An 18160-nucleotide genomic window follows, 5' to 3' on the forward strand; every position below is an offset into this window, starting at 1 on the left:
ACTTTTTGAAAAACCCAGATGCATTCCTACTGCACACATTGAAAAAACATTCCACCCGCTAATGATCTTGTAAAGACCAGACCACTGTGAAATTCACTCTTCAGTTAGGCATTACTCAGGGTCAACTCCAACTTTGAGATTTCACTAGATTCTCCTTTCCAGTTCATTTTGTAATGGTAAACACTCAGGCTTACCCTCCTATATTTCCCATTGCGAACATTGTGATCTATCCGTGGTTTTGTAATGAATAAATTACACAATTGATAATGTAGTTCAATAGCCTCCAGCATATCACCAAATTAAAGACCTTTTAAAAGTCTAAATACGCACTGTCCTCCCACTGTATTGGTTCAATAGAGTCTAAAATATTTAGATGTTTTTTGTTCCTTGCCTAGAGCACCCCTATTACCTTTTCCTCAATATGTAATACGGGTTTGATTACTCAGTAATCTCACTCATTATTGCAAATATTATACTTTCACCTTGCCTAGGTGAAACTAAGCCATAAACTGTAAGTCATTTTCCTGTAGTTTCCCTTTAAAACAGGATTTATCAAGTCTGATGTATACTGGTATCACCTGGGAAGCTTTACGACTCTAACCCCAGAGATTGGTTTAATTAGTCTGGGATACAACCTGGATAATGGGATTTTTTTTTGAATTTTTGAATTTTATTTGATTTTTTTATACAGCAGGTTCTTATTAACCATTTTATACATATTAGTGTATATATATCAATCCCAATCTCCCAATTCATCCCACCACCACCACCCCCACTTTCCCCCCCTTGGTGTCCATACGTTTGTTCTCTACAACTGTGTCTCTATTTCTGCCTTGCAAACCGGTTCACCTGTACCATTTTTCTAGGTTCCACACATATGCGTTAATACACGATATTTGTTTTTCTCTTTCTGACTTACTTCACTCTGATTTTTAAAAGCTCTCCAGGTGATTCTAATGTGCAGTTAAGGATAAGAATCCCAGGGGGTTTTTTTCCCTTTTTTTTTTTTTTTTTTAAAAAGAAAATCATATCAAAATCCTTAGGCAACTTAAACACTGGTCCTAAGGTGACATGTTACAGATTTGGGACCCTTCCATGATTAGATTCTTGACTACTCTTAAAGCTTTGGAACAATGTCATTTGTTCCAATGATATTCTATTTACAATCATTAGAGTTTTTTTCCTGGCCTAAAAACTGAACCGGCAATAACACACGACTATGCAACCCACCCTCTTTCCCAAAGAAAGGTCTAATTTGAAATGCATAAAAAGTAGCACAATAACTCAAAAGAGGCCTGCCTCACTAGAAAACAATAACTGGTAGAATTTTCCATTCAGAATTCCCATACTTAACAGCCTGACAATTGGGTTTCTTAATTTTGTTTTGAAGGTCTTTAATGACTTTACAAACTATGCCATTTATCTTGTGAGGGTAGAAATGAAGGGAACTGCTTCCATTTAAAAGAGGGAACACACAGAATTACAATATTTTATTTCACTTTATAAGCAGTCAATGTATACCAAAATTACAGCTGATTTCATTTTTGAAAGAAGCGAACTCCAATATCGCTTAATCCATTTGAGTTCTCATTAGCACAACTCATTCCACCAAATTAAGTGCCGCGGTCTCAAGACACCCTGCGGAGGGATAGATGAATCAGTTGAAACAAGCAGCATTTTTTTCTCTGAGATAAAGTCCAGTCTGAGGTTTCACTCTAATGTGTGGTTTCCAACTCACTCCCCACAGGACAATGTACTCCCTATTAAAAGCAGCAAACAACATAACCTATCCCTTCTGCACCATAAAGTACCAAAGCACAAGGAGCAAAGCATGAATTATCCTAACTCCCTGAGAGGGTGGGCTTTTTAGACTATCACCACAGCTCCTGGAAACCTGCAAGCAAGAGAGCAAGGCATGCTGTGGGGCTTCTACACTGCTTGTCTCTCGGATTTGGTTGTGGCATTGGGAAAAGTCTTCCCTTCGAAGTCATTAGTTCTATACCAACAGGTATTACCATTTTTATGGCTTTCTTTACAGAGGGTGGGGTGAGTCCTGGTGGTCTCAAAACATGTTTAGGAACATTAATTTCCACGGAAGAGAGGTTGACTCTTTGCCTTTATATTCTTTCCTCCACCCTATACCTCACTAATTCTTCGAGACGGGGACTAAATCTGACACTTCCTATCCAACAAGCATTTACTAGGTTCTTATACATCATGCACTACACTGAGAATACATCAGGCCACAGTCTTATCTTAGGCCCCAAAGATGGCACAACATAGCACTAAGGAACAATGACCCCTAGCATAAGGTAAGTGATTCCTGGTCTTCGTAAATCTAGCTCATTTTTTCATAAAATTGTCTTTTTCTGAGCCCGGGGATCACCTAAGCAGTGAAAAGATTTTTTTTTTTTAAGCTACAGAAAGTACTGCCATTTCCAAAGAGAGATAAAAGTGGCCACTTTATTGCAGTATAAACACTCAGACGCGCCAAGTGTAGAACCCACTGTGTATTATTTCACCCAATACTATTTCCCCACAGTGCTCTCTTCCTGATCGGTTTTACCAAAGGAGATTACTTCCCCACCATCTGCAATTTCACATTATTTGTATACATTTCTCAAACTTAATTAGTGTGGAAAATTATGCAAAGTGGTGGGAGTGATTATATAAGCAGGTTTAAGGCAGTTTAGTGAGATTACAGTGACACATAAAAATGCAAAGAACAAGGGTAGATGAATCACATGTTAAGTTATTAGATACCATTTTAGTCTTTTTGATTCCCTCTTCATTATTTCTAGTTTAAGATAGTTGGCTTCAACATCTGACTTACTAAATTTAATAAAACAAATAATGAACAAAGCAACTAACTGACTAGACACCTAGAGACTGGCCAACCAAAACTGTTAGCACTTCAAGTCATGCACACCTGAAACAGTTATAAACTGAGACCTGCAATCTGTAAACCCACATCTATGGAACATACTTAACCTCTTCTATGGTAGTCATTACGTTTCTCAGATTCTCCCTACCTTCTAACCACCATGGACTTTATTTTTCCTTTAGCGTCTCAATGTTTTCCAAAGGTTCGACAGACAAATTGCCTTTATTAAGCAACAACTGATTAGCTTTTATCTGCATCATTGTTGTTTCCTAGTTTCAACGCTGATCCCACCTTTAACCAATGACCTAGAATCATCCAAGGTTCATCATTATCACTGTTAACTGATGGTGCAAAGGTAATCAACGTAAATAAGCATCAGAGGCTTAAGCATTACTCACAACTGAAGTCATTTTTGCCATTGGCCGTTTGTTACTCCACATTGGTAGCATGTGTGAACCATTTAGGTGGTGTGACCACACGGTACAAGGCTTTGTCAGTGTCTGGTCTACACTCCTCCCAGAGTTTTCTGTAAAGCTTTAAGTTATCAGACTGGCATAAGCTAACCACCATTATTCTTCTAAGCTGAAATTTTCCAGCCAAAAGCAAAGACAGACATGTTTTAGTCAACTGAGTTTAATGCTATTAAGCTTTTTCTACTCATGGATACAACCTCCTACTAGCTTTGTGGGCCATCTTAGCCAAGTGGGAAAACAAAAAACAGTGCAGCTCAGTTGGTTCACAGAAACCCACCAACCCTAATAGTGAGAGGGCTTTGACTGCCAGGATAAGGCTTTTATCTTCCTGTGATTAATTTTCTTCATTTATAAGATGAGGACCCTTTCAAATCTCAATTTCTGAGTTTCTAAATTCTTAAAGTTAGAAGTGAGTAAGCAGCAATATGCATTTCAATTACAATTTAAGCTATTAAATCCTTTTACTAGATGTCTGACTACTTGAAAATACAGAAAATATACAATGGATTAGTGATTTTGCAATTATCCTGTTACTTCTTTTATATAACCCAACTGTATAATTCAAGACAAAGTTTTTGTCATTAATTATTGGCTTGTGCATCAAATTTGGAGGAATATAGTTAAATTCCCATTTCATTTTGTCCTGGGAGGAAACCCGACTGCCAAGAATTGCTCCAGCTCCCTTTAACAAGCAACTTGTTAAAAAAAAAAAAAAGAAAGAAAAAGAAAGAAAGTGGGGGGCCTTTTGAATAAGTTTGAATAAGGGAAACACTTAAGTTGTTTGGGGGCCTCCCCCTTAAAATATAAGAATAATTCACAAAACTTCATCTCACAGCATTTAATGCTCTCAATATTCAGAAAATAGAAATTTCCAAGCAGTCTAAGTATTTTTGCACAGAACATACGCACTGTTTTGCTTCTTTTTTGCAGTTTGGAATTATTTGGGTGATGTCTGAAGGAGGTTATAACAGTGGTGTCCTCAGTGGTATTGTGAATGCACCTGTGTGCCTATTCAAATAATTTCTGGAGAAACATTCTATTTAAACAACAGGAGTCAGAGAAATCTGCACTATTTGAACAAGCGAGAGTTTGTTTCATTAACAAAATGCAACAAGTATGCACAGTAAGAATCAGCTACCAGTCATCGACTCTTTGCAAAAGCACCTTCAGTGATCATATTCCAGACAGGAATAGCCTCTTAGTTTCACCAAACGTTATTTTTATACTTTAACACACCGAAAATAAACTTAAATGCTATATGAATATTAAAACTGGAGACTGGATGATATTCATAAACTTATATGACTACATACAACATACACACAAAATTACTTAGTTTAAGAGTGACTACTGAAGATGAAAGTCTTGACCTACAGAGTTAAGAGGCACTGGGTGACTGCAATCCAACCGAATGCAAGCAAAGGATGACACAGCGTGGTACTCACCTAGGAACAGAATGGAAGGCTCACAAAAACTCCACAGGGCACTCGAAACTGACCTCACAAATGGTGGCTTCAATCATACCAATTGGTTAGGGAATAGAAAATGTTACTCAGAAATCCTCTCCTCCAAAATGAAGGGCCTGCCTGGATCCCAAGGTCTTTTCCAGCTCTAGCATTCTGGGACTGCGTTACCTAGCGGGTTAGGCATTTGAAGGCTCTGTGTAATTAGCCACCAGCTGTAGGGAATCATCCCGTAAGTACGCCCAGGGAGCAATTCAAAACAGCTGCTTGGTTTAGGCCTGTTTTAAGAGGTTGGGTAATTGGGGGTGGGAGGGTGATGGGAAGACTGCCTTTACTCTGAAATACCAGCTTCTCACAAGTCAATTCAGAAGTGCTCCAAATTTCTAAGAAATGCCTCACATTCTGAAGTTAATGGTTCAGAAAACTAACAAACATCTGTGCAACTAGGTATGCTTTGGACAAATTACAATACAATCTCTCTGGGTCTCCACATCCTGTCCCAAACTAAGGGGGCTAGTGCAGATTTCTGGTGAATCGTCTAGGTTCAACATTCTATTAAGAAGATTTCTTAGTTTCTATTGAAAACGTTCACCCAATTCGGGCAATTTTGAGTCATCACTTTTGTCTGCTACAGACTATTAGACCCTGGGGTCTTGTTTTAAAACTAAAGTTGGCAGACATTTCACCTGAAAGTCTTTAGCTCTTTGGGGATGGGGACAAAAGCGCTTTCGTGATGAAGTGGTTACGAACCAATCCTTTTCATCAATAGCGTGTTTCCTTAGGCCTGCCGAGACCGGTAATTACTAACCCACAGCAACTCACCAAAGCTGCACACCTTCCCTCCTTAGGATCTGATGTCCTAGTTACACAGCAGTACAGAAAAACTTGTCCAGTTAGCTTTGTTTCGTGGAACATTTCTACACCTGCTCCCCAGAAAAGACTTCTCTCTAGCTAGCAGAAGTGTTCAGATTCCACACTCATTCAGACCCACGGTAAAGCCCAGCTCCAGGAGGGCCAAGCGGACAGGAATGCACCACTACCCTTGGAAATTAAAGTTGATGGGAGCTGCGTTCTAACCCGGCCGGGGCCGAGCCTGCCCGGTGTAACCGCCGCACCGCCGGGCTGTCGGGTCGGTCTCGGTCCCGACCAGGCTGATAGCTTCTGCCAGCCGCGGGGGAGAAGATGCGTTCTTTGCAACCTGATACCCAGCGGGCTAAAGCACCGTCCTCCCTCCAAAGATTCCCTTGCCCTCCAAGACTAACAAAAATACAGTGTCCTGCAGGAGGACAGCGGGCAGGCGCCTCAGAGCTCTCCCGGGAGAAAAGCCCAGGGCGGAAGAAGTGGGGCTGGAGACGCCCGGTCCTGCCGGCAACTCACCTTCTGCTGCCTCCGGGCCATGTCGGTGGGCTGCTTGGCGTTGAAGGGGTACGCGATGCATCTCACCACGAAGACGTAGAGCTGCAGGCGGATCCTCCGCTCCTGCTCCTCGTCCAGCGGCCGTTCGGGCTCGTCTCGCCCCTCGCTGAGCACCGAGGGGCTCGGGCTCACGGGTCTGGCTGCGCCGCCGCCGCCGCCGCCCGCGCGCCCCGCCGCGTCCCGCCGCCCTTCCCGAGCCGGGGCCGGCGGCGCTCGCTGCGAGCCGCCGGCCGCCACTAGCACATCACGGCTCTCCTCTTCGAGCCCCTCGTCCGACTCCTCTTCGCTGGAAGACGGGTCCAGCATAGTGCTCGGGGCACCCCGCCGCTCGGCCCGCGGCCCCCAGGCGCCTCACCCCCTGCCGCTGCGCCCGCGGGTCTGCGGGAGCCGCGCGGCTGACAGCAGCGGCCGCAGAACGAAAGGGAAACTGGCCGAGGCTTTCCGGACACGTCGAGTTAGACCCAGGAGTGTTTCCTACCACCAGGGCGAAAGGGGCGGGCGGGAGCCGGGAGGAGGACTAGGAGCGGGGCGGGGGGAGGAAGCCGCCGGGATTAAATAGGCGGAGTTAGCGTCGGGGGTGAGCCCGAGCGCCTGGTGAACTGCTCGGCTGGCCCGGGCCCCGCCAGCCCCGTAGTCCTCCGACGTCCGCCGGCGGAGGCGGAGCCGCCCGAGCGCCCGGGCGCAGGTGGGGAACCTGTGGCGCCTACAACAAGCAGCACGTGGAATGGAAGGTTGAGGAGCGGGCGCGGGGTCGCGGAGTGCGCGTGCGCGCGCCGCCGCCGCCGCGACCCTGGCCGAGCGCCCGGGTGTCAGGCGCGTAGTTTGCAAAGATGCGGAGCGCTGAGCGCAGTGGCTCTGTGTGCGCCCACCCGGGATGCTTGGACTGCCGTGACACCACCACCACCACCACCACCACCACCACCACCTATCCCCTTTTCTCCCGCAAGCTTCCTGAGGCACAGGCGAACGGGGGGCAGGAGAGCTGGTCCCCTCCACCTCCCCGGGTGAGCGGAACAGCCAGAACGTGCGTCTCCGACCCGAATTTGATACCCAGGGTTGAACCCCAGCACGGAAAAGTGGGGCCAGAGCCGTTTACCGCCAAATAAGGTGGAAAAGAGACTTTAAAAAGTCTCTCGCTCTGCTCTGCTGCTGTTTGACGCTATGCTGCAGTCCAAATTGTAAAAGTCAGAGGAACATTCTTGAAAAGAAAACCAAAAACAAAACAAAATACACGAGGCTTTCTTTTTAAACTGTCTTTATTCCTGTAGATGCATGAGTAAGACCGGTTTTCTATCTGCGAAATGGCACTCTGTTTCAGCTCACACATAGCTTGATTATGTTCTGGGTTGGGATGCGGTTGACTCAAAACAGGTTGTGCAGTGTAGACATGCAGCAAATTTTTGAGCACACGCCCGGTGTCCAGCACTGTTAGCGTTTGGACGAGCCCGCAGCGCCCTGGGACACACACTTGGTCACTATTGGTTCCGGCCTCAAGTGGGCGTCTCGTAGCTGCATCCGAAGCCTGTCTTATCTGCGCAGATTTCTCAGTCCCAAAGCCAGAACCACCTAGGAGTTTCTTTCTGTGTTTTTTCCGGTATTCTTAATCTGGACAGAGGAGGAAATAGGGAAAATAGTGCATTCAACAGAAGGTGCAGTGTGCAGTGGCCAAACTGGCAGGGAGGCGATGGAAGCTCAGTGCAAATATCACCCGGCAGGTAAAACTACCGGCTCTGAGCTCGTCTACCCCGTGGCCAAATAGCAGCTGTAGCTTTTTCAAGCCACTTCCGCAGTTAGGTACACATGAGGGAGGCTTTCCTTCTGCATTTACTCATAGTCTCCCTAGATGTAGAAAGACAAAGAAGCATTTACTCCTGGGGAAACTTGCCTATTTATCAATCCTTAACGGTGCCCACAGTGATAAAAGGTGTTCACTGAGGGCGTGACTGCTGGCTGATCTCCAACTGCCAAGGAACACAAATCTCAAAAACTGATGTGTTTAAAGGCAATATTTTTCAATTTTTTGGCAAGGTAAACCATAAATAACAAGCTTATTCATTTAAGTTATAGTATCTAATGCTATATACATAGCACGCTACATTTTGCAAAGTTTCGTAAATGTGTTTGTCGAATAATGTCACCAAAGTAACCTTTTGAGACAGGTAGTGATGATGATGATAATGATGATGATTACCATTTACATGCTTTCTACCCGGTACTGCACTAAGCCCTTTACATACATTATCCCATTTATTTTTAGTTCCATTGTACAGATAAGGAACCTGAGACTTAGGGAATCCTCTTTCCTACAGAAGGAACAACTAATAGAACAAGGACGCAACACACTGAATCCTCTCTAGTTCCAAATAGTAGCTTTTACTATTACAATTTGTTTGATTATAAATCAGTATATTAAATGTATGATGTTTATTAAACTGATACCTAAAATAAGAATTTAATTCCTAGGCACATAAAAGTATAATTTATATACAGCAGCTTTATTGCCCTTCCTTTTCTTGCCAAGGAAAGGTATCTTTTCAGCTTCCTTTATTAATTAGTTAAAATTGCTTGATGTGATAGCTTATTATTCTCTTCCTATTAAAAAATGGCTATCAAAGATTCTCCAAGCCTTGGGAATCCCACTGGAAAACATCTAATAATTTGTAGAATAACATATACAGTGTTTTGTCTATAAAGATGAAAATGGTTAAGGGGCATAAATTAAAGAAGTATCCAAAACAACAAAGAGAATGTTTAAGGATTTCATTAGTTAAACATACATTGGTTAAGAAACTAACATTGTTAAAACTATGCAGGGTATATTTAGAAGAACAAGATATAGTCTCTGACCTTTAGGAGATTACAGGTTAAAGAATGAAAGATGAGAAAAACACTTATTAAAAACAAACAGAAAATAAATATTGGTATTGCAATCTGATGATCGGTCTAATAACCTGGGAGATAATGGTTATACAGAGAAAAAGTAGCTTATTCAAGATAGAGTAAGAGAAGGCTTCCAGGATGCTTGACATATGTTTTGAAGAATGATTCATAGCTGTTTGGGTGAGGGCACTATAGGCCAGAGGAACCACATTTGCAAAGGTATGAAATTGTTTGCCACATTTGGAGAACTGCAAGTAAACTTGGCATGCCTGAAATAAAGGCTACATATGAAGATGGGGAAGATGAGGCTAGAGAACAGAGTCAAATTCAGCCTTGAGCAGAAGGGCAGTGGGCAGGTGTCCATGGCCTTGTATGCCATGCTTTGGAATTCAAACTATGTCCTGAAGAAAATGGGGATACACATTAAAAGTTTAAGTAAGGTACAACATAAGGTGACCTATAACTCTGAAGAGTCAATCTGGAGCAATGTAAGGGCAGTGAAACCAGATGCAAGATACCAATGAGATTACTAAGGAAATCTGGGAGAGAAACAATGAGGGCTTGAATTTAAGATGGGGACAAGGGGTGGGAGTGGGGGGAAGAAAGCTTAAGAGGTGGACAAAGGAATTAATAGAACATGTACGAGGAGCTGAAGAAGAGGGTCAAGGGTAGAATATGATTCCCAGGACAGGGTAACTTGACTGAGAACAGATGAAATATGAACTTCTAGAGGACATGTAGCTATAGAGAAGCATCATGTTTTGAGGAGCTTATCAGAGTGCTCCTAGACCCATTTGAAAATGCAAACCTGTTAACTCACATCTGGGTAAAGGAATCATCAGCATATTGGTGGTAGTTGAAGCTACAGACAGATATGGATAATGAGGTCCATAAAACATGTTTCAGACTGAGAAGAGGGCCAATGATGTGTCTCTGAGGAACCCTCCCTTCCTCTCCTCCAAAAAAAGATGGTTTGAAGAAAAGGAATCTGAAAGGAAAACCCGATCATTAAACATTAACTGTGCCCTAATAATTATTAATTAACATTTTCAACTTTGTGCTTATACTAATGTTCTTGCCAAATTTCTACCTTAAATATTACCTTTTCAGGTAATTATAACTTCAGCTGATGCTCTGGGATAATTGAGTAAATGATGCCCAACATAAGACTATGATTGGTTTGTACCATTTCAAAAATACATAAAATACACTTGAATTTATTCCGTGATTCATTTTTATTTTCGTCAAGGTGAGCATAAAAACAAATTGAAGTTATACTGCTTTTTAATGAAACACCTCTAATGCTAGGGAAAGATGGATGCACAATAATAAAATCGAATATAAAATGTGTTTTGGCAATGATATTTAAGGAAACAGGTGTGTGACCTGAATAGCTATAGGTGGTCTGTTTTCTGGTTGAGAATTGATTTGCGCATTTCACCGGAAAGGAAGGTATTAACTCTTTCAAGTCACAGATGAAATCATTCTTTCATTGAACAGACATTTTTTGGGGCACCCACTCTAGGCTATGCACTATTCTGAGTAGATAGAAACAGTAGAATTTAGTCGCTGAGGGGACGTATATGAAACAAACATGAGCAAAATAAGAAGTTATGGTAATATATGCTCTTGTGGTCATAGAGAAAAACATTCACAAAATATCCCTTAAGTGTTTTGGGAGTCTATTATTTTTTGTAGTTATAGCTAAAATTATATAACAACAGAGAGAGGAATCTTTTTCAGGTCAAATGGAAGGACCAGTTTTGCAAATATGTATGAGAAAAATGTCAACTCACAAGCCCAGCTAATAAAAGGGTATGCATTTGCAAAAGTAAGATAAAAACCAATTTTTTGAAACTTTAAGATGAGTATTTATATCTTATGAGGCAATAATCCTCCTGGCAACCTTATTTAAATCCCTCTCCTTACTTTGCTCAGCTTTTTCTTTTTCGCCTCTCAAGTTAGAATTTGAATCCTAGAAAGAATCATTCTGTGACCCCACCTTTTACAGATAAAGGGTAAAAATATATGCAGATGATCAGCACAAATTGACCAGAAAAATGAGTAATCCACACTGATACCCACACAAGATACAGTCAAAGGTTTATTGTGAAGATTAAATAAAATACTGCATTCAAGTACTAAAAGATTGTCTGGTATAGAGTAAATTCTCAGTAAATGCCAAGTATTTTATTGTTATTGTAATTGTTTTATTATGTAGCTCACTTTTAACTGTAGAACTATAGAAATAAATTGTAGATAAACTAGTAAATGGTTCAATGCATTTATTTATTGATTTTTACATAGCTTATAATTTGTATTTCTAAATTATTTTCCTTGAAACAGCCAGCCTGAAAGAACTCCCAAATATGTTAAGGTGTTTTATTAAAACCTTAAAGATTTCATAATTTTTATAAGATGGTTTGAGCCCACAATAAGAAGCTACTTTCCTTCTGTTCCTATTCAATCTGTCAGCATTCATAAATGATTGATTACAGTTCCATTTTTTAATTTCCATTTTGTAAGAAATTTGGAGAAGGTAACGGAAATGAGTTTGTTGTAAAGTACAGGGAGTAAAGAAAGGTAAAAGCATACTGTGACCTCTGAGCCTAAAATTGCATGAGAAAAGTGCCTTGCCTTAATTCAAGATGTACAATATACGAGATGATAATTATGGTCTCCTAGAGAAGAAGGTACTTAACCTACAAGAACCTGTTTGTGTTTTAAATGGTAAAAGAGACACAAACTGCACTTTTTGTTTGTGTTTTAAATGGCAATAGAGACACAAACAGTGCTTTTTGTGGGAATGGATTAAAATCTACTAATTATGCTCATAAATGGATAAAGCAGTAAATGGAGTTTTTTCCCTCTAGCTTTCACAGTTGTTTTGCACTTTTATTGACTTTGCTGTTTAACACATGTTCTGCCAGTCAATAACATTTATTGAGTGCCTTGTCTATATTAAGAACTATACTAGGACACTGTAAAGAGAGCATTGCATTGATTGACCAGGAATTCAACCAATGTCTCAAGAGATGAGAATTCTACTCCTATTAAAAAAAAAAAAAAAAAACCTAGACCATTTCAACAATAATGCTCAAGAAAATTAAACTGAAATAGAAAAGTAAACTGAAATTAAATTGAAATAGAGTTTTTATCAGAGAAAATTATAAGGGATAGTCAAATGATATTAAGTGGGGAAAATGAAGATATGTCTTTATTAATTATTTACTATTACCCTGGTCTGTAGCAGTGATTAACACACTTGTTCTCAGGGCCTATTTACCCTCTTAAAATTTATTAAGGACCCCAAAGTTCTCTTGGTTATGTGGGTTATATTTATTAGCATTTCTAATATTAGAAAGATAAAACTAAGGAAATTTAGAAATGACTATTAATTCATTTAATAATAATAATAACCTACTATATAACATGTTATATATGTTTATGAAAAAAACCCTGTATTTCCAAAAGAAAAAGTTGAGTGGGAAGAGTTGTACTATTTTACACTATACAAATCTCTTTAATGTCTGGCTTAGTAGAATTCATGTGCTTCTACATTCTCATATCTGCTTCTACTTCAGTCTGTTGCAATACATTGTTTTGTTTGATAACAGATGAAGAAAATCCAACCTTATATAGACATGTGGTTGAAAAAGGAAGGAGTATTTTAATAGCCTTTCACATAATTATGGATATTCTTCTTTGATATTAAACCAAAACTCAGTGAGTGGTAGTTTCTTTAAGGTTAGTTGCAATGTGGAATCTATAACCACATCAGTAAATTTTTCTTACTCTGTGATTTTAAAAAATCCATTAGTCTATCTTGAACTTTGAATGGATCTTTTACTGATTCATGATTTCATAATGTCATTCATTGGTCATTTGGAAAACACTGGTTCATTGGGTAATGTAGATTGTCCAAAAGTTGACACATTTTATTTTATTATATAGTATCCAACAAATTACATTTGTCAATAATTTCATCAAAAAATCATTAAGTACTGGAAAACTATCGTTTACTTTGGCAGATAACGTTTTACAAAATTCTAATTTTCACCTGAAAGCTTGAATTTATCACTGGCACAACAAAACTGTCAGTTGTTTTCCTTAAAGTGACAAACTCACTTCACTCATGTTTGAGAAAATGTCTGCCAAATATCTAAGTATGAGTAACTATAATTTGTTTGTCGAGTTGCTCTCTCAAGTAAAAATGGTGTTCTATGAAAAAGCAGATAGTTCAGCTTGCAACTCAGACAGTTCTCCAGACAATCATTGTACTTCGTTATGCAGCAGAAGTGTTTTATGTATACTTCCCATTTCACTTCACATTATTTTTTAAATGTGTACCCAAGGGTTGAGATTTTTAAAAATAAATATTTTTTACTGCTTAATCAGAAATATTCATAAGTGAATCTGGCTTATTTTTTTTCTGTGAGTATGTGCCTGTGAACACAATGATTACTAGTGATTTTGGTGCCATTGCCTTGATTCATGCTAAAGCTCCAGCATGAATCCACCATTGTTACTGCACCATCTACGCAATATCAACACAGTGAAGAAGACAAAGATCTTAGTATTCCTATAAAAATAGTTTCAACCTCACAGACCTCCCTGATAGGGTTTCAGGGAACCCCCCCAACCAGGGGTTTGAGGACCATATTTTGAAAATCCCTAGTTTTCAAGGTTAGGTCTCTAATTTTACCATTGCATCACTAATTCTTTTTTTTTTTTTTTTTCACTTGTTAACTTGTTTATGTCTCTCTGGGCGTCACTCCTGGCACGTGGGGCTCTGCTCTCTGGAACCTTCACTGGCCATCCTTTCCTCGTTTCCCCCCTGGGCACCAGAACCGCGTAGGTAGATACATCCATCCGTCCCCCGCATCTGTAGACGCCTCCTGCCTCTTGTGCTATTTGGCCAAACTCTGAAGCTCCCCCAGCGCCTTCCTCCCTGGGGTAGTAGTGCAGGGGATTGGGCCATAGGCCCTCGCCGATGATCTCAGCAATCCTGTTAGACCCTGGGCAGTTGTGGTCAGACAACCAGTTGAGGAAGTTAAGGCTGGTGGTGTCCTGCCTGCGGCTGGGGGCACCTTGTTCATAATCCCAGAACCACTGAACTGGAGTGGAACGAGACGCCCTATATCCAGCGATGCTAAGGTGATACTCCTTAATGATCATGTCGTTCCAGAAGTAGGAGTTGTTCCGAAAGAAAAACATCAACTTGCAGCGGTGCCTGGGATGGCCCAGTTCCTGCACCTCCAAACTGATCATGTAGCTAAGCATGTCTTCATCTTGGTCACTGATCACGGCCGACATCTGGGGTTGGTTCATGATGGCTCTGGCCCAGAAGCCAGGTATGCCCCAGATGATGGCCCTTCTTCCATCCAAGTGAGGCTTCCGCCTTTGATCGATCATGCGCTTGAGCCAAGTGTAGGCCCTGCTGGCTTGGGCATTCAGAGTGCTCAGCTCTAACTGCAGGGCCGCCAGCGCCTCCAGCAGGGGCCGGGCGGTCGTGGGTCCCGGGTCCCCGCCCTGGCTCTTCCTGCCCCTGCTGCTGGGGCTTTTCCTCCCGCTCCTCCGCCTGCACCTCCTCCTGCTCCTCCTCCGCCCCCGCCTCCACCGCTTGCATGATGTCTTCCACCAGCAGCCCCAACTCCTCCCCGATCCCCGCCACCTCTCCCTCCTCCAGGGCCGCGCCTTGCCGCACGACCCTCACCCTGAAGATGGTGGCCTCCTCGCCCGACCCACCAGCTAGTGCCCGCACGGCACTCACCTCCCCCACCGCACCTGGGGACCCGCAGGCCCCTGCTTCCTGAGGACCCCCTCCCACATGCAGGATGACCCGGGGTCCCTGGGCGGTGCCACGTGGCCCTGGCCCTGAGCTGGGGCAGCTGCGAAGGAGCGGGAGGTGGGAGCACAGCACGTGGTCCGCAGAGCAGCCCAGCGACTAGAGCCCCCCTGCGCCTCCTCGGACTTCGGGGTGGGGGCGGGGTGCCGATTGGGACGGGGCTAATTCATTGTTTTACTTTCCTCCCAATTTAAGGACAAAGTAAGTATTACACTACGTAGAGCAGATATATCCATCCCGTGGATCGTATTACAGTTAAAGGTATAGGTGGTGGAAATATTTTCATTACCGTTTTAAATGATCAGATATCTAAATTTTTCATGAATTTTTATGGAATCTGCTCTTACAACTTAAAGCATTTTATTAAATTAGCAAGAGTGTTCTAGAGTATCAATAAAATAATTTTTACATTATGATAATTCTGCATTTGATAACACGAAAAATTAAGTTAACATCTAATATAGTGTCTTGGATCTGCATTTAAATATAATGCTACTATTATAAAGCTATTAAATTTCCCTGGATTTCTTATTAAGCTATAAAATACCTATCCACATCTCAGAAGTAAACATAAAAACATGTATATGGTATGCTTAGAATTTTTCAACTTTATGTTGTATTTTTTCTATTAATATGGACATCTAGGAATAACTTAATTTTATTAAATCAGTTACAAGTTTACATTTGAAACAAAATTTAGAAATTTAGAGTCAAGTCTACATGATATAGAAAACTATTCATAATAGGACATTGTTAGAACCTGTAGTATTCTGTGAGGATAAAGCCAAAAATTCTATATTGTTTGTAGTCAATGTCATATTTTTACATCTCACTGTAAATAACATGAAAATTAAATCTGTATAAAAATAAACTAATAAGAACCCCTTTATTTACACTGGTCTTTTAATATAATTTAGTTGTGGGAGAACATGAGTTAAAGCCAAATAGGAGTGTGTGTGTGTGTGTGTGTGTGTGTGTGTAAAAACTATGGATCGCTTCTACCACAAGAAGACCTTGCATTTTTGTGATAAAGCTCCTGGCTTTTACTTGTCAATATCACATCCTAAGGAAATAAATGTTAAAATAAGGAGAATACTATTTAAAATCATAGAGCATGGATGAGCTCCAGGGAGTCCAGAAGCCCCTAAAATTATGTGCAAAATGTATTATATCTATGGACTTTTTTTAAAAGAGAGGTTCCAAAGCTTTTATCATGGAGTTCAAGACACTAAAAAGTTAAGAAGTACTGAATCTGTGCTTTGGTTAGAAGTGGGATAATTTTACACCATATAAACTGGGTAAATCATGTAGAGCTTCAGGTCTATATATGATAACTAAAGTGAGCTAAGCATGAAGGATATGAACCACACCCATGTAACGACACCTTAATAATTAATTGTGGAGTTTTGTTCATCAATTTTTCTATAATCTCCTTAAATTGGCTATGTGTTTTATATTAAAATAATAAGAAGGATTATTAAGAAGTGTTTATTCAAAAATATCTGTACCTAAAATCAGAACAAAATAATGGGCATAAATCACTTATGAAAACATTTAAATGCTAGATAAATATAAGGAGACTTGATTACCAGTTCTATAGTATCAGCAGATAGTTAAATAGGTTTATTATCATACCTAAATTTCTCATCACTCTCTAGAAAGTGTGGTTCATGTCTTATAAGAACACTTCTTTGCCAGGTGATAATCGGTGATGTCCCATTTAGAGACTGACAGTATTCTGAGCTACATGTCTTATTTCACAAAGTTATGAATTTGTATTGTAATAACTTTTGTTTATTTGTCTTCTTCAAATTCTTAATTTTGAAGGGAAAAAATTACAAATCTCTTTATTTACCTTGCCATCACACACACATTCATACATGCATGCACACATACACATTCAAGTTATTCAATATTGCAACATTTTTCCTTGTTACAGTAAAATATTCTCCTCCTACATTTTTTTTTTTTACTGATAAAGCTTTTCTATTCCCAAACTCAAAAAGATTTTTATATTTATAAATTTTACAGATATAGAAATATCCATAAGATGGTGCTGTATCTTTAATTTAATTTGGTCAGATACTTGAACGTTAAAATATATCTATTACACATGTGGTTAAAAGACTAGGTTAGAGTTTAATCTCTAAAAAGTCTTATGCTGTAAAGATGTCAGTATAAGTATAATCAGAATCTTTGCATAACTTATTTTTCATATATCACAGATTATTAAAGCATCTTTGCCCCAGATTTAGTTGCCAACTATAGGTGAAAAAAATAATTGAAATTCTCATTTCAACTGACATTTTCTGAATAATAGCCACTTTGCACATACCACATATGACAAATGAAGCAGTTGAATTATATACAGTATCAATTTCTACCAAGGTCAATAATAGTCTTTAAAAGTCCTTTGAAACATCCAATTTGATGGAAATTAGAAATGACATTGCATTTAAGCACTTCCTTTCAAATGCTAAAGAACTGTAGAGGAATTAACTCAATAATTTTCTCTAGTAAGTTTATTTACCTAGTGAGGGAAAAGTAATTTAAGACATGCTAATTATATAATGTATTTCTGATTCAGGGAGATGCAGTTAGGAGAAGTAATATTTCATATCCCATTTAATTATCACTTATAAACAGATTTAATAGAGTGCTTAAAATTGGTGATAGGATCTTTTATTTTTAAGATGAACAATCTTATGCCAAAGGAATAGAAGCCATTGCAGTGGAGGTGACAAGGTGACATGGGAAAATGTGTTCATGAAAGGAAATATATGGAGTCATGAAGGTTGATAATACCAACATATGGGTGTACCCAAGACAGGAACCAAGTCCTCATCACATAACCACATGAAAATCTCAAATAAAAAATTTACTGCTATGATTTGGGGACATATTTAATTTTATAGATTTGCTTTCCTAGCAATTGCTCATAATTTTCTCTTCCTTTGAACAGTGTAATCTTCTGAATTACACCATCATTACATCTCTCTCTTTTAAAATATTTATTTATTTATTTGGTTGTGCCGGGTCTTAGTTGAGGTTCATGGGCTCCTTAGTTGCGGCTTGCGGGCTCCTTAGATGCAACTTGACGGCTCCTTAGTTGTGGTATGCAAACTCTTAGTTGCGGCATGCATGTGGGATCTAGTTCCATGACCAGGGATCAAGCCTGGGTCCCCTGCACTGGGAG

The 18160-nt window shown here is 40.2% G+C and overlaps 1 protein-coding gene and 1 pseudogene across 23 annotated transcripts in view; both read right to left on the minus strand.

The window, feature by feature from the left end:
• CADPS2 (calcium dependent secretion activator 2) overlaps positions 1-6691 on the minus strand; it is a 549410-nt gene extending 542719 nt beyond the window's left edge. For 21 of the 22 annotated variants that reach the window (XM_082399988.1, XM_082399986.1, XM_082399984.1 and 18 more), the window contains exon 1: positions 6198-6690. In XM_082399988.1, the coding sequence (XP_082256114.1) occupies positions 6198-6542 (345 nt within the window). In that variant the 5' untranslated portion in view covers positions 6543-6690. Of the gene's footprint in view, positions 1-6197 lie in introns of all 22 variants that reach the window. The other variant, XM_082399999.1, reaches the window with a different exon arrangement.
• A 324-nt stretch (positions 6692-7015) lies between these two features.
• Positions 7016-14597, minus strand: LOC309632484 (testis-specific Y-encoded protein 1 pseudogene; annotated as a pseudogene). The gene has a single exon. The product of its transcript is annotated as a testis-specific Y-encoded protein 1 pseudogene (transcript).
• Positions 14598-18160: the final 3563 nt, after the last annotated feature.

The sequence above is a fragment of the Balaenoptera borealis genome (genome assembly GCF_965194805.1).
Source record: "Balaenoptera borealis genome assembly, chromosome: 7".
Taxonomy (NCBI): domain Eukaryota; kingdom Metazoa; phylum Chordata; class Mammalia; order Artiodactyla; family Balaenopteridae; genus Balaenoptera; species Balaenoptera borealis.